Source organism: Oncorhynchus tshawytscha, linkage group LG03 (genome assembly GCF_018296145.1).
Source record: "Oncorhynchus tshawytscha isolate Ot180627B linkage group LG03, Otsh_v2.0, whole genome shotgun sequence".
Classification (NCBI taxonomy): domain Eukaryota; kingdom Metazoa; phylum Chordata; class Actinopteri; order Salmoniformes; family Salmonidae; genus Oncorhynchus; species Oncorhynchus tshawytscha.
Window position 1 is genome coordinate 591363 of NC_056431.1, and position 23035 is coordinate 614397.

A 23035-nucleotide genomic window follows, 5' to 3' on the forward strand; every position below is an offset into this window, starting at 1 on the left:
TGTGTCTAGTTCTCCAGACAGCGCTTTGCATTCAGGCCAAAGAGTAAAGTTCCATTTTTGCCTCATCAGACCACAGAATCGTGTGATTTATGCTCTGTATTTCACTTGTCTTTTTGCAAACTCCAGGCTTCCATCTGGAAAATACACACAGACATTTCAGTAACTAGACACATTTTCATCCAGGGTCCATGCTAACGGCGCTTCTCTGTCTCACATGCAGCTGGCATCTCACCTGCATCCAGGTACTTGGCGAGGCTCCCCTCTAGAGACGGTACAGGGAGAGGAGGCAGGCTATGCTGGTACTGGAACGTCCGCTCAGTGGGGAACTCTGACACCTGGTTGGTCATGTCACCTACAGCACCAAAACACCTGGTTAGCCATGTTGTCACCTAGAGCAACCAAACACCTGGCTAGCCATGTTGTAACCTACAACACCCAAAATTCTGCTTAGCCATGTTGTAAGCTACAGCACCAAACACCTGGTTAGCCATGTTGTAACCTAGAGCAACCAAACACCTGGTTAGCCATGTTGTAACCTACAACACCCAAACTTCTGGTTAGCCATGTTGTAACCTACAGCAACCAAACACCTGGTTATCCATGTTGTAACCTAGAGCAACCAAACACCTGGTTAGCCATGTTGTCACCTACAGCACCAAACACCTGGTTAGCCATGTTGTCACCTACAGCACCAAAATACCTGATGCCTCATTTATCAACCATGTGTAATCCTTGCGTAGGATCAGGAAGTCCAGGATCCAGTTGTAGAGGGAGGTTTTCAGTCCCAGGGTCCTAAGCTTGGTGACAAGCTATAGGGGGGACAGATAATTGTATGTGTGGGGTACAGAAATAAGGTAGTCATTCAGAAATCATGTTAAACACTTATTGCACACCAGTGGCAGTCGGTGCCGATTAAGATGGGGAATTATACATTTGTTTAATAAGCACTGGCCTAATTTCTATTACAGAATATTGGATGAGTGTCTTCATATCCATTCACCCAGCTCAATGTAACATCAATAGGTTTAGGCTACTACATGATACTCACATTTTTCCTTTACCCATCATGAGGTTACTACAACCTAGCCTATGAATTCAAGTTTACAATGTCGGTGCACACGTCAAGAAAATGTTGAGTAATCAAGGTGACAGACAGTGACACATTCAAAACTGCCTTCCACACCTTTGCCTGCATTTAACTGATCTAGGGCGTAATCATTAGTCCAACAGTTGCAAATTAGAGTTTCTATTGTACAAACTCAGGTATGTTTATCTTCATTTCATTTGTTTCTGTTTAAGAAATGTTTTTCAACAGAATCAGCAGAATGAATACACCCCTGATCACACGCAAACACAGTTCACTTTCATAGCAGCCACATGAAAACAGCATGATCACTTTGCTCGTTGTATATACAGTACCAGTCAAAAGTTTGGACACACCTACTCATTCAAGGGTTTTTCTTTATTTTGACCATTTTCTACATTGTAGAATAGTAGTGAAGACATCAAAACTTAGAAATAACACATATGGAATTATGAAATAACCAAAGAAGTGTTAAATAAATCAACATATATATTTTATATTAGAGATTCTTCAAAGTAGCCACCCTTTGCCTTGATGACAGCTTTGCACACTCTTGGCATTCTTTCAACCAGCTTCATGAGTTGGAGGCATTTCAATTAACATGACAGTTTAGCAGTTACACCGGTGGGCCATGGTGGCAATAAATTAATAAAACTAAAAGCTTACCTTAACTTGGAAGAGTTCCAGTTTTGGATAGCTAAAGCCAGCTCGCTAACATAGCATCCCTCTTTGTTTGAGCCGGGTGGTTGAGTAGGCTAACTCTGTGAAGGTAACAAAAAAATACAGCCAAATACAGTGGGGAGAACAAGTATTTGATACACTGCCGATTTTGCAGGTTTTCCTACTTACAAACCATGTAGAGGTCTGTAATTTTTTATCATAGGTACACTTCAACTGTGTGAGACGGAATCTAAAACAAAAATCCAGAAAATCACATTGTATGATTTTTAAGTAATCTCTACTGCACCTGCTGTCTCTAACTCTGAATGATCGGCTATGAAAAGCCAACTGATATTTACTCCTGAGGTGTTGACCTGTTGCACCCATTACAACCACTGTGATTGTTATTATTTGATCTTGCTGGTCATCTATGAACGTTTTAACATCTTGGCCATGTACTGTTATAATCTTCACCCGGCACAGCCAGAAGAGGAATGGCCACCCCTCAGAGCTTGGTTCCTCTCCAGGTTTCTTCCTAGGTTCCTGCCTTTCTAGGGAGTTTTTCCTAGCCACCGTGCTTCTACACCTGCATTGTTTGCTGTTTGGGGTTTTAGGCTGGGTTTCTGTACAGCACTTTGTGACATCAGCTAATGCAAGAAGGGCTTTATACAGTGGGGCAAAAAAGGATTTAGTCAGCCACCAATTGTGCAAGTTCTCCCACTTAAAAAGATGAGAGAGCCCTATAATTTTCATCATAGGTACACTTCAACAATGACAGACAAAATGAGAAAAAAAATCCAGAAAATCACATTGTAGGATTTTTTATGAATTTATTTGCAAATTATGGTGGAAAATAAGTATTTGATCAATAACAAAAGTTTTTCTCAATACTTTGTTATATACCCTTTGTTGGCAATGACAGAGGTCAAACGTTTTCTGTAAGTCTTCACAAGGTTTTCACACACTGTTGCTGGTATTTTGGCCCATTCCTCCATGCAGATCTCCTCTAGAGCAGTGATGTTTTTGGGCTGTTGCTGGGCAACACGGACTTTCAACTCCCTCCAAAGATTTTCTATGGGGTTGAGATCTGGAGACTGGCTAGGCCACTCCAGGACCTTGAAATGCTTATTACGAAGCCACTCCTTCGTTGCCCGGGCAGTGTGTTTGGGATCATTGTCATGCTGAAAGACCCAGCCACGTTTCATCTTCAATGCCCTTGCTGATGGAAGGAGGTTTTCACTCAAAATCTCACGATACATGGCCCCATTCATTCTTTCCTTTACACGGGTCAGTCGTCCTGGTCCCTTTGCAGAAAAACAGCCCCAAAGCATGATGTTTCCACCCCCATGCTTCACAGTAGGTATGGTGTTCTTTGGATGCAACTCAGCATTCTTTGTCCTCCAAACACGCCAAGTTGAGTTTTTACCAAAAAGTTATATTTTGGTTTCATCTGACAATATGACATTCTCCCAATCTTCTTCTGGATCATCCAAATGCTCTCTAGCAAACTTCAGACGGGCCTGGACATGTACTGGCTTAAGCAGGGGGACACGTCTGGCACTGCAGGATTTGAGTCCCTGGCGGCGTAGTGTGTTACTGATGGTAGACTTTGTTACTTTGGTCCCAGCTCTCTGCAGGTCATTCACTAGGTCCCCCCGTGTGGTTCTGGGATTTTTGCTCACCGTTCTTGTGATCATTTTGACCCCACGGGGTGAGATCTTGCGTGGAGCCCCAGATCGAGGGAGATTGTCAGTGGTCTTGTATGTCTTCCATTTCCTAATAATTGCTCCCACAGTTGATTTCTTCAAACCAAATTGCTTACCTATTACAGATTCAGTCTTCCCAGCCTGGTGCAGGTCTACAATTTTGTTTCTGGTGTCCTTTAACAGCTCTTTGGTCTTGGCCATAGTGGAGTTTGGAGTGTGACTGATTGAGGTTGTGGACAGGTGTCTTTTATACTGATAACAAGTTCATAAAGGTGCCATTAATACAGGTAACGAGTGGAGGACAGAGGAGCCTCTTAAAGAAGAAGTTTACAGGTCTGTGAGAGCCAGAAATCTTGCTTGTTTGTAGGTGACCAAATACTTATTTTCCACCATAATTTGCAAATAAATTCATTAAAACTCCTACAATGTGATTTTCTGGATTTCTTTCCCTCATTTTGTCTGTCATAGTTGAAGTGTACCTATGATGAAAATTACAGGCCTCTCTCATCTTTTTAAGTGGGAGAACTTGCACAATTGGTGGCTGACTAAATACTTTTTTGCCCCACTGTAAATCAATTTGATTGATTGATTTATGTACTTGTTTTTATTTATACACTACCGTTCAAAAGTTTGGGGTCACTTAGAAATGTCCTTGTTTTTGAAAGAAAAGCAATTTTTTTGGTCCATTAAAATAACATAAAATTGATCAGAAAGACAGTGTAGACATTGTTAATGTTGTAATTGACTATTGTAGCTGGAAACGGCATATTTAATGGAATATCTTAATAGGCGTACAGAGGCCCATTATCAGCAACCATCACTCCTGTGTTCCAATGGCACGTTGTGTTAGCTAATCCAAGTTTATAATTTTAAAAAGCTAATTGATCATTAGAAAACCGTTTTGCAATTATGTTAGCACAACTGAAAACTGTTGTCCTGAAGCAATAAAACTGGCTTTCTTTAGACTCATTGAGTATCTGGAGCATCAGTATTTGTGGGTTCGATTACAGGCTCAAAATGTCCAGAAACAAAAACCTTTATTCTGAAACTAGTCAGTTTATTCTTGTTCTGAGAAATGAAGGCTATTCCATGCGAGAAATTGCCAAGAAACTGAAGATATTTTCAAATTATAAACTTGGATTAGTGAACACAACGTGTCATTGGAACACAGGAGTGATGGTTGCTGATAATGGGCCTCTGTATGAATATGTAGATATCCCATTAAAATGTTTTGCTGTTTCCAGCTACAATAGTCATTTACAACAATAACAATTTCTACACTTTCTGATCAATTTAATGTTATTTTAATGGACAAAAAAAATGCTTTTCTTTCAAAAACAAGTACATTTCGAAGTGACCCCAAATTTTTGAATGGCAGTGTGTGTTTTGAAAGAAAATATTTTTTTTGTTTTGTTTTTACTAATACACAGTTATGGTACAACCCATTGCGCATTAAATGTGTAACGCAGCCTTAAAATGATGCTGTTTCTGTAATCTGTATGGTGCCTTGATCATCACTGTTCACAGTTTGTGATGTTTCATATACACTGTAATGGCAGGTAATGCACCAGGATCTAATGCTGACAATGCACCATCTAAAAGTGCAACCGCACAAGAATGCATGCACATCTGGCCTCGTGTAAAGAACAAACAACTATTTTAAGAGTAGTGTGTTTTAGTAGTCTCACAATAGATATCCATGAAGAATGAAAAGCCAAGTCACATGTAATAATATCACCACTTCTCTCTTCCGGGTGTTGGCAGTCAGTTAACTGGGGTTGACTGGGAAACATGATGGAATACAGCTTTTGTCAGATTTTACTTTTCGTAGCAGGTTAGGATAATTAGTTTAATATTAGGAAAAAGGTCAGAGTTAGCTAAAATGCCCAAATAAACACGTTTGGCGTTAATTTGACAAAAGCTGTAGCCCTTCTAGCCATGACCTCTTACTGGGTGAAAGGTGATGAGAAGCGCTGCATACACCACGAGCGGAGCAACAACACAAACTTCCGCAAGCGCCTTCCTCTACAGTCTAGTTTAGAAAATAGCCGCAACATCATTTTTATTTTGAATGGATGAACGAAGACAACTTTCCACATATCGGAATTTGCAGAATATCGCAAAGTACTAAAGTGTTTGTGGGATTAAGCTGCTTCGATCGGATTGAAAACTGAAACGGACCTACATTCGAGCCGTGAAAACAATGCAAGGGGCCAACTATTTTATAGCTAGCTAGTGCACTTGTTTCTGCAGTAAGTAGAACTGACTTGCTAGTTAACTATGTTTGATCATATGGTTATGTAGCCAGAATGTATATCTAATCAATTGTGCTGTAAAAGTGCGTATTAATGCGATTGGTACAAGGCTGCGCCGCCTCGGCAAATATGGAATTTGATCTCTAATAATAAAAGTTGCCTCTGGCCTGCAAGTCTAGCTATCTGGACAAGTACATGTTTATGTGGAATTACTCTGATACCATACAACCAAATCGGAGTATGTTAAACTTTGAAATCAATGGTTTTTGTTTGGCATACATTTTAAAGTGAAGTCTCAGAGTAATTCCCGCTGCAATGGAATTGCCCAGCTACAAATTCTACAACTATCTTTGTAGATAATGACTGTACTGTAGTAGGGGAGATTGGGGTACATTGATCCAAAGGGGTAGGTCGAGCCACCTTTATTTCTAAGAAATCATAAACAACATTTATAATCTGACCAAATATGGAAAAAGTAAGGAAGTTAACTTTAGATCCAAAAAACTGGAATTTCACCAAGGCATGAATTTGATTGGTTTCATGATGCTTGTAAACGAAATGATTTTAAGATTGTTCTATAAAAATGCAAACTCAGCTCCATCATTCATTGAATCAGGTGAACCCACTGATATTGCCAACTACTTTAATGATTTTTGGCAATATTAGCAAACTTAGGCATGACATGCCAACAACAGACACTACACATCCAAGTATAACTGACCAAATGAAAGACAAGCATTGTAATTTTGAATTCCGCAAAGTGAGTGTGGAAGAGGAACAAATTATTGTTGTCTGTCAACAATGACAAGCCACCGGGTTCTGACAATTTGGATGGAAAATTACTGAGGAAAATAGTGGACGGTATTGCCACTCCTATTTGCCATATCTTCAATGTAATCCTACTAGAAAGTGTGTGCCCTCAAGCCTGGAGGGAAGTAAAAGTCATTCTGCTACCCAAGAATACTAAAGCCCCCTTTACTGGCTCAAATAGCCGACCAATCAGCCTGTTAACAACCTGTAGTAAACTTTTGGAAAACATTTTTTGAATTAGAGGTTGATGCCTCTGGAATGTATACACTGATTAAGTAGGTTAGTGTTATGGAGATTGTACTCCTATTAGAGAAATGGTGAGAGAGACCGTTCCTCAGTTTAGGGTTCTTTAATGTTGATTGGATATTAACAATGTTTGCAGTTCTGTTCCATGTCACTCACCTGGTATTATCCAATTAATTGTCCATTTATCCATACAAGATGTGATCTGGAAATAATAAACATGAATACAATGGCATCAGTACTAAGATAATTACATTCATTTAGCAATAACAAACAAGATATACAGCTCTCATCTGTTATACTAAACCAATGACTGAAACAAAAATACAAGTGGCTAGCAACATCAGGCTAACCAGCTAACAATGACAGGTGGAAGTGTAGGTAACAATGTTAGATAGCGAGCATTAAAACAAGACACCTAATGCTGTAATAATTACAAAAATATTCTTTAACTATTGACAACTTCGTCAGGAAAACATTTTTTATTTCACCTTTATTTAACCAGGTAGGCAAGTTGAGAACACCTTTATTTAACCAGGTAGGCAAGTTGAGAACAAGTTCTCATTTACAATTGCGACCTGGCCAAGATAAAGCAAAGCAGTTCGACACATACAACGACACAGAGTTACACATGGAGTAAAACAAACATACAGTCAATAATACAGTATAAACAAGTCTATATACGATGTGAGCAAATGAGGTGAGATAAGGGAGGTAAAAAAAGGCAAAAAAAGGCCATGGTGGCAAAGTCAATACAATATAGCAAGTAAAACACTGGAATGGTAGATTTGCAATGGAAGAATGTGCGAAGTAGAAATAAAAATAATGGGGTGCAAAGGAGCAAAATAAATAAATAAATTAAATACAGTAGGGAAAGAGGTAGTTGTTTGGGCTAAATTATAGGTGGGCTATGTACAGGTGCAGTAATCTGTGAGCTGCTCTGACAGTTGGTGCTTAAAGCTAGTGAGGGAGATGTGTTTCCAGTTTCAGAGATTTTTGTAGTTCGTTCCAGTCATTGGCAGCAGAGAACTGGAAGGAGAGGTGGCCAAAGAAAGAATTGGTTTTGGGGGTGACTAGAGAGATATACCTGCTGGAGCGTGTGCTACAGGTGGGTGATGCTATGGTGACCAGCGAACTGAGATAAGGGGGGACTTTACCTAGCAGGGTCTTGTAGATGACATGGAGCCAGTGGGTTTGGCGACGAGTATGAAGCGAGGGCCAGCCAACGAGAGCGTACAGGTCGCAATGGTGGGTAGTATATGGGGCTTTGGTGACAAAACGGATTGCACTGTGATAGACTGCATCCAATTTGTTGAGTAGGGTATTGGAGGCTATTTTGTAAATGACATCGCCAAAGTCGAGGATTGGTAGGATGGTCAGTTTTACAAGGGTATGTTTGGCAGCATGAGTGAAGGATGCTTTGTTGCGAAATAGGAAGCCAATTCTAGATTTAACTTTGGATTGGAGATGTTTGATATGGGTCTGGAAGGAGAGTTTACAGTCTAACCAGACACCTAAGTATTTGTAGTTGTCCACGTATTCTAAGTCAGAGCCGTCCAGAGTAGTGATGTTGGACAGGCGGGGAGGTGCAGGTAGCGATCGGTTGAAGAGCATGCATTTAGTTTTACTTGTATTTAAGAGCAATTGGAGGCCACGGAAGGAGAGTTGTATGGCATTGAAGCTTGCCTGGAGGGTTGTTAACACAGTGTCCAAAGAAGGGCCAGAAGTATACAGAATGGTGTCGTCTGCGTAGAGGTGGATCAGAGACTCACCAGCAGCAAGAGCGACCTCATTGATGTATACAGAGAAGAGAGTCGGTCCAAGAATTGAACCCTGTGGCACCCCCATAGAGACTGCCAGAGGTCCGGACAGCAGACCCTCCGATTTGACACACTGAACTCTTATCAGAGAAGTAGTTGGTGAACCAGGCGAGGAAATCATTTGAGAAACCAAGGCTGTCGAGTCTGCCGATGAGGATGTGGTGATTGACAGAGTCGAAAGCCTTGGCCAGATCAATGAATACGGTTGCACAGTAATGTTTCTTATCGATGGCGGTTAAGATATCGTTTAGGACCTTGAGCGTGGCTGAGGTGCACCCATGACCAGCTCTGAAACCAGATTGCATAGCAGAGAAGGTATGGTGAGATTCGAAATGGTCGGTAATCTGTTTGTTGACTTGGCTTTCGAAGACCTTAGAAAGGCATGGTAGGATAGATATAGGTCTGTAGCAGTTTGGGTCAAGAGTGTGTCCCCCTTTGAAGAGGGGGATGACCGCAGCTGCTTTCCAATCTTTGGGAATCTCAGACGACACAAAAGAGAGGTTGAACAGGCTAGTAATAGGGGTGGCAACAATTTCGGCAGATAATTTTAGAAAGAAAGGGTCCAGATTGTCTAGCCCGGCTGATTTGTAGGGGTCCAGATTTTGCAGCTCTTTCAGAACATCAGCTGAACGGATTTGGGAGAAGGAGAATATACATATACATTACAGTTTTGGTATTCACACACAGTGATGAATACATTGGTCAGACAGAAAATAATGTCCAAAACTGAGATTTGTGTTCACAGCAATAGGTTGCCAGCTGCATTTGGTAATTAACTAAACACTGCCAGTTTGTGATAGCTGTGATGTCATCACTGAATTCTTAAAGGGACAGGCTTTCTTACATTGTTTGACCAGATACAAGGCTATTTTACAGGAAACAAATTGCCAACAGACTTTCAGCATGCTTATAGGGAAAGACATTCAACAAGCACAGCACTTGCAGAATGCATGCATCGAGGGCCTCCCGGGTGGCGCAGTGGTTAAGGGCCACCAGAGACTCTGGGTTCGCGCCCAGGCTCTGTCGCGACCGGGAGGTCCGTGGGGCGACGCACAATTGGCCCAGCGTCGTCCGGGTTAGCGAGGGCTTGGCCGGTAGGGATATCCTTGACTCATCGCGTACCAGCGACTCCTGTGGCGGGCCGGGCGCAGTGCGCGCTAACCAAGGTTGCCAGGTGCACGGTGTTTCCTCCGACACATTGGTGCGCCTGGCTTCCGGGTTGGATGCGCGCTGTGTTAAGAAGCAGTGCGACTTGGTTGGGTTGTGTATCAGAGGACGCATGACTTTCAACCTTTGTCTCTCCCGAGCCCGTACAGGAGTTGTAGCGATGAGACAAGATAGTAACTACTAAAAATAATTGGATACCACGAAATTGGGGAGAAAAAGGGGTAAAAGAAAAAAAGAATGCATGCATCGCGTGCATGTACTTCCTTCTGTCTTGTGCACGTGTTGATGAGAAAACACATCGTGATAACCACACATAGACCCGCGTTTTGAATTCGGTTTAATAATACTTTAAATTATTTAATTTCGACCAGCTGATGGACGATCAGCAGAGTAGGTTCAAATGAAGTTTATTCAACATACTGACTTGTAAAGAAACTGTTTCGATTTTATTTTAATCTAAAAGTGAGACAAGAGTGGAGGCTTGTCCAGTCCACACTTGGATTCGTAGAGTCTACCAGGCTAGGGGACAGTAGGTCTATGGCTAACCAGATGTTTTGGTATTGTAGGGGACAGTAGGTCTATGGCTAACCAGGTGTTTTGGTATTGTAGGGGACAGTAGGTCTATGGCTAACCAGATGTTTTGGTATTGTAGGGGACAGTAGGTCTATGGCTAACCAGGTGTTTTGGTATTGTAGGGGACAGTAGGTCTATGGCTAACCAGATGTTTTGGTATTGTAGGGGACAGTAGGTCTATGGCTAACCAGATGTTTTGGTATTGTAGGGGACAGTAGGTCTATGGCTAACCAGATGTTTTGGTATTGTAGGGGACAGTAGGTCTATGGCTAACCAGATGTTTTGGTATTGTAGGGGACAGTAGGTCTATGGCTAACCAGATGTTTTGGTATTGTAGGGGACAGTAGGTCTATGGCTAACCAGATGTTTTGGTATTGTAGGGGACAGTAGGTCTATGGCTAACCAGGTGTTTTGGTATTGTAGGGGACAGTACGTCAATGGCTAACCAGGTGTTTTGGTATTGTAGGGGACAGTAGGTCTATGGCTAACCAGGTGTTTTGGTATTGTAGGGGACAGTAGGTCTATGGCTAACCAGGTGTTTTGGTATTGTAGGGGACAGTAGGTCTATGGCTAACCAGGTGTTTTGGTATTGTAGGGGACAGTAGGTCTATGGCTAACCAGGTGTTTTGGTATTGTAGGGGACAGTACGTCAATGGCTAACCAGGTGTTTTGGTATTGTAGGGGACAGTAGGTCTATGGCTAACCAGGTGTTTTGGTATTGTAGGGGACAGTAGGTCTATGGCTAACCAGGTGTTTTGGTATTGTAGGGGACAGTAGGTCTATGGCTAACCAGGTGTTTTGGTATTGTAGGGGACAGTAGGTCTATGGCTAACCAGGTGTTTTGGTATTGTAGGGGACAGTAGGTCTATGGCTAACCAGGTGTTTTGGTATTGTAGGGGACAGTAGGTCTATGGCTAACCAGGTGTTTTGGTATTGTAGGGGACAGTAGGTCTATGGCTAACCAGGTGTTTTGGTATTTGGTATTGTAGGGGACAGTACGTCAATGGCTAACCAGGTGTTTTGGTATTGTAGGGGACAGTAGGTCTATGGCTAACCAGGTGTTTTGGTATTGTAGGGGACAGTAGGTCTATGGCTAACCAGGTGTTTTGGTATTGTAGGGGACAGTAGGTCTATGGCTAACCAGGTGTTTTGGTATTGTAGGGGACAGTAGGTCTATGGCTAACCAGGTGTTTTGGTATTGTAGGGGACAGTAGGTCTATGGCTAACCAGGTGTTTTGGTATTGTAGGGGACAGTAGGTCTATGGCTAACCAGGTGTTTTGGTATTGTAGGGGACAGTACGTCAATGGCTAACCAGGTGTTTTGGTATTGTAGGGGACAGTAGGTCTATGGCTAACCAGGTGTTTTGGTATTGTAGGGGACAGTAGGTCTATGGCTAACCAGGTGTTTTGGTATTGTAGGGGACAGTAGGTCTATGGCTAACCAGGTGTTTTGGTATTGTAGGGGACAGTAAGTCTATGGCTAACCAGGTGTTTTGGTATTGTAGGGGACAGTAGGTCTATGGCTAACCAGGTGTTTTGGTATTGTAGGGGACAGTAGGTCTATGGCTAACCAGGTGTTTTGGTATTGTAGGGGACAGTAGGTCTATGGCTAACCAGGTGTTTTGGTATTGTAGGGGACAGTACGTCAATGGCTAACCAGGTGTTTTGGTATTGTAGGGGACAGTACGTCAATGGCTAACCAGGTGTTTTGGTATTGTAGGGGACAGTAAGTCTATGGCTAACCACGTGTTTTGGTATTGTAGGGGACAGTACGTCAATGGCTAACCAGGTGTTTTGGTATTGTAGGGGACAGTACGTCAATGGCTAACCAGGTGTTTTGGTATTGTAGGGGACAGTACGTCAATGGCTAACCAGGTGTTTTGGTATTGTAGGGGACAGTAGGTCTATGGCTAACCAGGTGTTTTGGTATTGTAGGGGACAGTACGTCAATGGCTAACCAGGTGTTTTGGTATTGTAGGGGACAGTACGTCAATGGCTAACCAGGTGTTTTGGTATTGTAGGGGACAGTACGTCAATGGCTAACCAGGTGTTTTGGTATTGTAGGGGACAGTACGTCAATGGCTAACCAAGTGTTTTGGTATTGTAGGGGACAGTACGTCAATGGCTAACCAGGTGTTTTGGTATTGTAGGGGACAAAATGGCTAACCAGGTGTTTTGGTATTGTAGGTGACAACATGGCTAACCAGGTGTTTTGGTGCTGTAGGTGACATGACCAACCAGGTGTCAGAGTTCCCCACTGAGCGGACGTTCCAGTACCAGCATAGCCTGCCTCCTCTCCCTGTACCGTCTCTAGAGGGGAGCCTCACCAAGTACCTGGATGCAGGTGAGATGCCAGCTGCATGTGAGACAGAGAAGCGCCGTTAGCATGGACCCTGGATGAAAATGTGTCTAGTTACTGAAATGTCTGTGTGTATTTTCCAGTGCAGCCGTTTGCTACAGAGGAGGAGTACCAGGTGACTGCAGCCGTAGTGAAGAGGTTTGGAGAGGGCATCGGCAAAGACCTGCACCAAAAACTACTGCAGAGAGCCAGGACACGCAGGAACTGGGTACACACACTCAACACACTGCACAGCTAGAACCTGTGGGAACTGGTCACACACCATGCTCGACCCTGGGCAACTACAAAAGGGAATCTTTGAGTGTTTTAAATACTGCAGTCATTATGGTGTCTCCCTTCAGTGTTTCATGTTATATTGTGTGTGTTTCCCCTAGTTGGAGGAGTGGTGGTTGGATGCAGCCTATCTGGAAATGCGTTACCCCTCCCAGTTGAATGTGAACTTTGGAGGTCCTGCACCCTACCTAGAGCACTGCTGGCCTCCTACAGAGGGAGTACAGCTACAGAGGACCAGCATAAGCATGTGGCACACTCTACAGTACTGGGACCTGCTTCGCAAGTAAGATACTCACATTCAGTGTACAAAACATGGTTTTTCCATGACATAGACTGACCAGGTGAATCCAGGTGAAAGCTATAATCACTTATTGATGTCACCTGTTAAATCCACTTCAATCAGTGTATATGAGGGGGAGGAGACAGGTTAAAGAAGGATTTTAAACCTTGAGATAATTGAGACATGGATTGTGTGTGTATGTGTGTCATTCAGAGGTTGAATGGGCTTAGATAAAATATTTAAGTGCCTTTTGAACGGGGAGTCCACATTGGCCAGCATCCCTGTGTAACGCATTCGACACCTTGTAGAGTCCATGCTTCAACGAATTGAGGCTGTTCTGAGGGCAAAAGGGCATGCAACTCAATATTAGGAAGGTGTTCCTAATGTTTTGTACACTCCGTGTATATATATATTAAGGTTACACACGCATCACATCACTACTGCTACCAGACTCTTCCGATTGCGACATAATGCACAATTTAAACACTTGCCCTCCAATCCCCCCCTTCCCCCAAACACGTGTTTTCATTTAACTATAAATTCTTCCTGTTATAGTTGTTTCAAATATTTATTATATTCAACTGAGCCAGTTACTTTATGTTCATATTATTATATTTTATTTCTTATTGTTGTTCCGTTGTTGAGAAGGAACCTGCAACTAAGCATTTAGTTGGACAGTGTCCCTAAACACATACGTTCTGTACACACTCTGACTGTGTGGTCCCCGACAGGGAGAGGCTGGACCCTCATAAAGCTGGTAATGTGGTGTTGGATATGGACCAGTTCAGAATGCTGTTCTGTACATGTAAAGTTCCTGGAGTCACCAAGGATACCATCATCAACTACTTTAAGACAGGTAGGTGTCCCCCCCCACGACACCGCCATGCAATATGATGTTTGTGGTTTGTTTTTGTGTGTAGTACTCTGTTATTTATTTAGGTGTGTTTATGTGTGTGTGTGTGTGTGTGGATGTGTGTATTGATTACTTTAAGACATGAAGGTCTGTCAATCTGGAACATTTCAAGAACGATGAATGTTTCTTCAAGTGCAGTCACAAAAACCATCAAGCGCTATGATGAAACTGGCTCATGAGGACCGCCACAGGAAATGAAGACCCAGAGTTACCTCTGTTGCAGAGGATAAGTTCATTAGAGTTACCAGCCTCAGAAAATGCAGCCAAAATAAGTGCTTCACAGAGTTCAAGTAACAGACACATCTCAACATCAACTGTTCAGAGGAGACTGTCTGAATCAGGTCTTCATGGTTGAATTGCTGCAAAGAAACCATTGCTAAAGGACACCAATAAGAAGAAGAGACTTGCTTGGGCCAACGAAACAGGAGCAATGGACATAAAACCGGTGAAAATCTGTTCTTTGGTCTGATGAGTCCAGATTTGAGATTTTGGGTTCCAACATCTGTGTCTTTGTGAGATGCAGAGTTGGTGAACAGATGATCTCTGCATGTGGGGTTCCCACCGTGAAGCATGGAGGAGGAGGTGTGATTGTGTGGGGGTGCTTTGCTGGTGACACTCAGAGATTTATTTAGAATTCAAGGCACACTTAACCAGCATGGCTACCACAGCATTCTGCATCGATACGCCATCCCATCTGGTTTGACTATAATTTGTTTTTCAAAAGGACAATGACCCAACACATCAGGACAATGACCCCAAATAAGTGCCATTTGAGTAAGGAGAGTGATGGAGCGCTGCATCAGATGACTTGGCCTCCACAATCACCCGACCTAACCCAATTGAGATGGTTTGGGATCATTTGGACTGCAGAGTGAAGGAAAGCAGCCAAAAAGTGCTCAGCATATGTGGGAATCCCTTAACTTCTTATGGCTGGGGGGCAGTATTGAGTAGCTTGGATTAATAAGTTGCCCAAACTAAACGGCCTGCTCCTCAGTCTCAGTTGCTAATATATGCATATTATTATTAGTATTGGATCGAAAACACTCTAAAGTTTCCAAAACTGTCAAAATATTGTCTGCTGGTATAACAGAACTGATATTGCAGGCGAAACCCTGATGAAAATCAAACCAGGAAGTGGCTTTTTTTTGAAAACTCCATGTTCCATAGCCTGCCTTTGCTCCATTTAAAGGGATATCAACCAGATTCATTTTCCTATCGCTTCCTCAAGGTGTCAACAGTCTTTAGACATAGTTTCAGGCTTTTTTTTATTTTATTTTTTATTTTATTTATTTTTTTAAAAATGAGCGAGAAAGATGGCATCGCGTCATTGTATGGCCAGGTGCCAGTAGCATTTTGAATGCGCAACAGAGTTTGGGCAGCCATTGCCTTTCCCTCTCCTACTGAAAAAGAGAGTTGCAGTTGATATATTATGATATATTATGACTGCTTTTTCCTGTTGATATCTGAACATAACACGCCAAACAAACGGAGGTATTTTGGATATAAAAATAATCTTTATGGAACAAAAGGAACATTTATTGTGTAACTGGGAGTCTCGTGAGTGAAAACATCCGAAGATCATCAAAGGTAACCGATTAATTTGATTGCTTTTCTGATTTTCGTGACCAAGCTACTTGATGCTAGGTGTTCATAATGTTTTGTCGAGTGATCGATAAACTTACACAAACGCTTTCGCTGTAATTTTCCAAATCTGACACGACAGGTGGATTAACAAAATGCTAAGCTGTGTTTTGCTATATTACACTTGTAATTTCATGAATATAAATATTTTTAGTAATATTATTTGAATGTGGCGCTATGCAATTCAGCGTTTGTTGATGAAAATTATCCCGTTAACGGGATGGCAGCCATAAGAAGTTAACTGTTGGAAAAGCATTCCAGGTGAAGCTGGTTGAGAGAATACCAAGAGTGTGCAACGCTGTCATCAAGGCAACGAGTGGCTACTTTGAAGAATCTTAAATATAAAATATAGTTTGATTTGTTTAACACTTTTTTGGTTACTACATGTGTCATTTCATAGTTTTGATGTCTTCACTATTATCCTACAATGTAGAAAATTGTTTAAAAAATAAAGTAAAACCCTAGAATGAGTAGGTGTGTCCAAACTTTTGACTGGTGCTGTATGTATTGATGGTTTTTTTGTGTGTTGTAGAGAGCGAGGGTCCATGCCCCTCCCATGTGGTGGTGATGTGTAAGGGGCGTTTCTTCTCGTTTGATGCAGTGTGTGACGGACACATTCTTACCCCTCCAGAGCTGCTCAGGTATTCTGGCCGGTGGATATTTAGGTATATTCGTGTGCATATGCATATATTTGCATGTATTTATATGTTGTGTGTGTGTGTGTGTGTGTGTGTGTGTGTGTGTGTGTGTGTGTGTGTGTGTGTGTGTGTGTGTGTAGGCAGCTGACCCATGTGAAGCAGTGTTGTGAGGGGGAGCCTGCAGGTGACGGAATCGCTGCTCTCACCTCAGAGGAGAGGACACGCTGGGCTACGGTGTGTGTGTGATGTTGGCTGTGCAGAACGGACATCAACATGCACTAAACGTGTCTCTTTCTCGTGTCTCTCTCTTTCAACTTTCTCTGTCTCTCTCATCTTTCTCTGTCTCTCTCTCTTTCTATTCAATTGTAATTCTGTGTGTCTGTAGGCCAGGGAGTATCTGATAGGTATAGATCCAGCCAATAAGACCATCTTAGAGACCATCCAGAGCAGTCTGTTTGTGGTTTCACTGGACGATGCTAAACCCTACGCTACTGCAGAGAACTACACACCAGTACGTACACAAACACACACACACCCTCTCACACACTATAGACAGAAATTTGCAATAGCAAGTTGAGTTTGTAAAGGTAAAGAGCAGACTTGAGTCCAGGATGCGGTCAAAGTAAAATGCAAAGGATAATAATTAGCACCAGAGGCTAAAAAGCGAACTTTCAGTCAAACAATGATAGCAGTGAGACTTCTGCCGCTTTGTGATGTTGTCCAGTACAGAGAGGGAGATCTTTTTAAGTTGTGTGTAAGCATTTAAGCAGGTTACACATGTTTTGATTGTATGCAAAGATACAGTGGGGCAAAAAAGTATTTAGTCAGCCACCAATTGTGCAAGTTCTCCCACTTAAAAAGATGAGAGTGGCCTGTAATTTTCATCATAGGTACACTTCAACTATGACAGACAAAATGAGAAGAAAAAAATCCAGAAAATCACATTGTAGGATTTTTAATGAATTTATTTGGAAATTATGGTGGAAAATAAGTATTTGGTCACCTACAAACAAGCAAGATTTCTGGCTCTCACAGACCTGTAACTTCTTCTTTAAGAGGCTCCTCTGTCCTCCACTCGTTACTTGTATTAATGGCACCTTTATGAACTTGTTATCAGTATAAAAGACACCTGTCCACAACCTCAAACAGTCACACTCCAAACTCCACTATGGCCAAGACCAAAGAGCTGTCAAAGGACACCAGAAACAAAATTGTAGACCTGCACCAGGCTGGGAAGACTGAATCTGCAATAGGTAAGCAGCTTGGTTTGAAGAAATCAACTGTGGGAGCAATTATTAGGAAATGGAAGACATACAAGACCACTGATAATCTCCTTCGATCTGGGGCTCCATGCAAGATCTCACCCCGTGGGGTCAAAATGATCACAAGAACGGTGAGCAAAAATCCTAGAACAACAAGGGGGGACCTAGTGAATGACCTGCAGAGAGCTTGGACGAAAGTAACAAAGCCTACCATCAGTAACACACTACGCCGCCAGGGACTCAAATCCTGCAGTGCCAGACGTGTCCCCCTGCTTAAGCCAGTACATGTCCAGGCCTGTCTGAAGTTTGCTAGAGAGCATTTGGATGATCCAGAAGAAGATTGGGAGAATGTCATATGGTCAGATGAAACCAAAATATAACTTTTTGGTAAAAACTCAACTCGGCGTGTTTGGAGGACAAAGAATGCTGAGTTGCATCCAAAGAACACCATACCTACTGTGAAGCATGGGGGTGGAAACATCATGCTTTGGGGCTGTTTTTCTGCAAAGAGACCAGGACGACTGATCCGTGTAAAGGAAAGAATGAATGGGGCCATGTATCGTGAGATTTTGAGTGAAAACCTCCTTCCATCAGCAAGGGCATTGAAGATGAAACGTGGCTGGGTCTTTCAGCATGACAATGATCCCAAACACACTGCCCGGGCAACGAAGGAGTGGCTTCGTAAGAAGCATTTCAAGGTCCTGGAGTGGCCTAGCCAGTCTCCAGATCTCAACCCCATAGAAAATCTTTGGAGGGAGTTAAAAGTCTGTGTTGCCCAGCAACAGCCCCCAAACATTACTGCTCTAGAGGAGATCTGCATGGAGGAATGGGCCAAAATACCAGCAACAGTGTGTGAAAACCTTGTGAAGACTTACAGAAAACGTTTGACCTCTGTCATTGCCAACAAAGGGTATATAACAAAGTATTGAGATAAACTTTTGTTCTTGACCAAATACTTATTTCCCACCATAATTTGCAAATAAATTCATTAAAAATCCTACAATGTGATTTTCTGGATTTTTTTCCCCTCATTTTGTCTGTCATAGTTGAAGTGTACCTATGATGAAAATTACAGGCCTCTCTCATCTTTTTAAGTGGGAGAACTTGCACAATTGGTGGCTGACTAAATACTTTTTTGCTCCACTGTATGTCTGGATATGACCTCTGGGTCATCGTCTTGCATCCTGGTTGGCCCCTACAACACACACATACACCACAGACAACCATATCATTCTAAGTGTGCTATAATCTGATCTTTGACCTTTGCCCCCAGGTGTCCCTGGAGGTGCTGACAGGAGACCCCACCATCCGCTGGGGAGACAAGTCCTACAACTCCCTCTCCTTTGCCAACGGAACCTTCGGATCCAACTGTGACGTGAGTTACTGTGTGTGTTTTTTGTTATATGAGAGGGGGGTGGGGGTTGAGAGTTCGAAAAATAAGATTTGAGATAACAATACTCCTCTGTTAGCAGTAGTGTAATGATGTTTTGTTGTGAGTGTGCTCCTATATATGGTAATTGCTGGTGTGTGTTGCAGCATGCCCCATTTGAAGGCATGGTGCTGGTAACTCACTGTTACTATGTGGATCAGCAACTCAAAGCTACAGAAGGCAAGTGGAAGGTAAATACCGTTTCTATTGAACTTATTTTAGGTGACTATATCTTGTTTGTCCTTAATTCCAAGTACCTTACTTTCACTGTAAGCAAACAGTATATTTGTTGATGTGTGTGTCTATGTAGGGCTCTGAGACGGTGCGGCCTATGCCTCTTCCTGAAGAGTTGGTCTTCTCTGTGGATGACAGAGTCAGGAGGGACGTTGCACATGCCAAGCAACAGTACTTTGAGACTGTGAGCATACACACACACACACACATTCATGACTCTGTGCATCTCCCTGGTCGTCAGATTGGACCATCGCAGGTGTTGTGTTCATCACAAACACACCCTCACAGGCCCTTACTCTCCCCACCACACACACACACACAACTCTAATCTGTGTGATATTTGGTTTGACAGACACCTGTGTGTGTCTCCAGACTCAGGACTTGCAGGTGGTGTGTTATGCGTTCACCTCGTTTGGGAAAGCAGCCATCAAACAGAGGAAGCTCCACCCAGACACCTTCATACAACTGGCCCTTCAACTGGCTTATTACAGACAGCATGGGAGGTAATACCATCCATCCAGCCAGGGCTGGTTCTAGCCTTTTGGGGGCCCTAAGCGAGATTTCGTTGGGGCCTAAGCTAGGCCATGGGGTGGAGAGACATTATTTTCAGTTTTAAAGCTAAATTCTTGTAATTCTACACATTTTGCCATGACTTATGCCATGTTAATGATGATAGAGTGAGTGACTAACAAAATCAATAGGGGCCCCCTGGAGGTCAGGGCCCTTAGACACCCTGGTCGGTGTTCAGTCATGATTACAAGTTTAGATAGCTGGCTAGACTAATTTACCAATTTAAGAAATGTTAGAAGACATGGTGAATTGATTGACTGCCAGAGCATAACAAGAGGGAAATTGCTGGTGTAGAACCACATTTCGACCTTGTAACTGGTGTATTCTACTATTCTAACTCTCTAATAATAATAATTTGGGGTGAGGTTGAGGGCGGCCTGGGGCCCTAAGCAACGGCTTATATTCTCTTATGCTTGGAGCCTGCCCTGCATCCACTATCCATCCAATTATTCCATCCATCCACCCAACATTCATCCATCCACCCATCCGCCCATCCATCTATCCATCAACTTCATCCATCCTTCCTCTCCAATATTCTCTCCATAACTGATGATTGATGATAATCCCCCCTCCCAGGTTAGGTAGTTGCTATGAGACAGCGATGACCAGAAGGTTCTACCATGGCAGGACTGAGACCATGAGGCCCTGTACCCTGGAGGCACAGAACTGGTGCCATACCATGCTCCTCCCTGCAGCCAGCGTAAGTGTGAGAGTGTGTGTGTATCCAGTAAACGATTAGTTCTTCATATATTGTCATGCCATACATGTAAATCTGACGACCAGGATACTTACACTCTGACTTTCTGTATGTCTCCCAGGCTGAGGCTAAGAGGAAAGCCCTGCTGCTGGCCTTCAACAAGCACAACAAACTGATGGCTGAGGCACAGAACGGAAAAGGTTTTGACAGACATCTCCTGGGCCTTTACCTGATCGCCAAGGAGGAGGGACTTCCTATGCCAGACCTTTTCACTGATCCACTGTATTGCAAGAGGTGTGTTTGTGTGTGTGTGTGTGTGTGTGTGTTTATGGTGTGTGTAATTTGTGTGTGTTCTCTCTCCAGTGGCGGGGGCGGTAACTTTACCCTGTCCACCAGTCTGGCTGGCTACACCACAGTTCATGGGGTGGGCGCTCCCATGGTGCAACATGGCTACGGGTTTTTCTACCGCATCAGTGAGGACAGGTGGGCTAACACACCCACACACAAGACCTGGACTATGGACAATGACCATTCATTTAATGAATACATTTTTTTTCTGATTATTGTTGGATTGTTTGACATTTTATTGCATTGTTAGGAGCTACTAACATAAGCATATCACTGCACCCGCTATAACGTCTGCTAAACTGTGTACGCGACCAGTAATCTTTGATTTGATTTTGAACAGTTACTTCAGCTATTTGGTCTCTCATGTAGTTAGTAGAATTTGTAGATTTTCTTTAGTACATCTGTCTTCTCTAGGGTGGCCTGATAGAAGCTTCTGGTGTCTGTCCTGTTTCAGGATCGTGGCTTCCTGTTCAGCGTGGAAGTCCAGTCCAGAGACGGATGCAGAGACACTGTTCCAGAACCTGGTTACCTCCCTACATGAGATGCTACATCTCGCTACCACAGCGCAGCTCTAACACACACACACACGTGCACAGAGTTTCTAGATGCCAGCCAATAATAACCGTTTAATAGTGTCCAGATCAATGCAAAGGCATTGTAACAATGTGGCAGGTAGCCTAGAAGTTAGAATTAGGTCAGTTACTGAAAGGTTGCTAGTTTGAATTCCCGAGCCAATAAATCTTTCGATGTGCCCTTGAGCAAGCCACTTAACCCTAATTGCTCCTTTGCCATGACCCTACTCTCCGGGGTTGTCTCGGGGGGAGTTGGGATATGCAAAAAATACATTTCCAATGTGAAATAGGACAAGTATAAGCACCCACCAAATTATTATTACAATGCAGCCCTTGATTGTTTTCTTAATGTTTACAAAAAACACATTATTTGTTTAAATGCAGCTCAACAAATGTGTTTATTTTGCACTTTAATGAATGTAATTCTCTGTGATTTTGTGCAGCAGCTAGATTGGGAATTTCCTGTTTTAAAATGTATTGATTGAACTTCCTACCATGATTCCACAAATTCAGGTAATGCCTCCTTGTTTTGGCCTGTTTGCTTCTGTTTCGTTCCTAGTGAATATGACTCAAGACTAAGAGCAGGAAACGTCCCCTGGCACTAGAATGAGTTATACCATAGAGATACAGTTGAAGTCGGAAGTTTACATACACTTAGGTTGGAGTCATTAAATCTTGTTTTTCAACCACTCCACAAATTTCTTGTTAACAAACTATAGTTTTGGCAAGTCGGTTAGGACATCTACTTTGTGCATGACACAAGTCATTTTTCCAACAATTCTTTACAGACAGATTATTTAACTTATAATTCACTGTATCACAATTCCAGTGGGTCAGAAGTTTACATACACTAAGTTGACTGCCTTTAAACAGCTTGGAAAATTCCTGAAAATTATGTCATGGCTTTAGAAGCTTCTGATAGGCTAATTGACATCATTTGAGCCAATTGGAGGTGTACCTGTGGATCTATTTCAAGTCCTACCTTCAAACTCACTGCCTCTTTGCTTGACATTGTGGGTAAATCAAAAGAAATCAGCCAAGACCTCAGAAAAATAATTGTAGACCTCCACAAGTCTGGTTCATCCTTGGGAGCAATTTCCAAACGCCTGAAGGTACCACGTTCATCTGTACAAACAATAGTACGCAAGTATAAACACCATGGGACCACACAGCCATCATACTTCTCAGGAAGGAGACGTGTTCTGTCTCCTAGAGATGAACGCACTTTGGTGCGAAAAGTGCAAATGAATCCCAGAACAACAGCAAAGGACCTTGTGAAGATGCTGGAGGAAACGGGTACAAAAGTATCTATATCCACAGGAAAATGAGTCCTATATCGACATAACCTGAAAGGCCACTCAGCAAGGAAGAAGCCACTGCTCCAAAACCACCATTAAAAAAGCCAGACTACCGTTTGCAACTGCACATGGGGACAAAGATCGTACTTTTTGGAGAAATGTCCTCTGGTCTGATGAAACAAAACTAGAACTGCTTGGCCATA

The 23035-nt window shown here is 42.7% G+C and overlaps 1 protein-coding gene across 3 annotated transcripts; it reads left to right on the forward strand.

Annotated features, from left to right (window-relative positions):
- Nucleotides 1-5220: 5220 nt before the first annotated feature.
- LOC112225612 (peroxisomal carnitine O-octanoyltransferase-like) lies at nt 5221-22060 on the forward strand. Of its 3 annotated transcripts, none has more exons than XM_042306946.1 (16): nt 5221-5702; nt 12506-12662; nt 12761-12885; nt 13052-13233; nt 13962-14086; nt 16317-16425; nt 16563-16656; nt 16808-16933; nt 18958-19059; nt 19221-19304; nt 19424-19531; nt 19720-19850; nt 20494-20617; nt 20736-20908; nt 20978-21097; nt 21417-22060. In XM_042306946.1, the coding sequence occupies exons 2-16, from the start codon at nt 12548-12550 to the stop codon at nt 21535-21537; spliced, it is 1839 nt and encodes a 612-aa protein (XP_042162880.1). In that variant the 5' UTR covers nt 5221-5702; nt 12506-12547; the 3' UTR covers nt 21538-22060. The 3 variants fall into 3 exon arrangements, with proteins under 3 accessions (XP_042162880.1, XP_042162878.1, XP_042162885.1); XM_042306944.1 differs by having other exon boundaries at nt 12543-12662; XM_042306951.1 differs by lacking the exon at nt 5221-5702 and having other exon boundaries at nt 12543-12662; nt 12766-12885.
- The last annotated feature ends 975 nt before the right edge of the window (nt 22061-23035 follow it).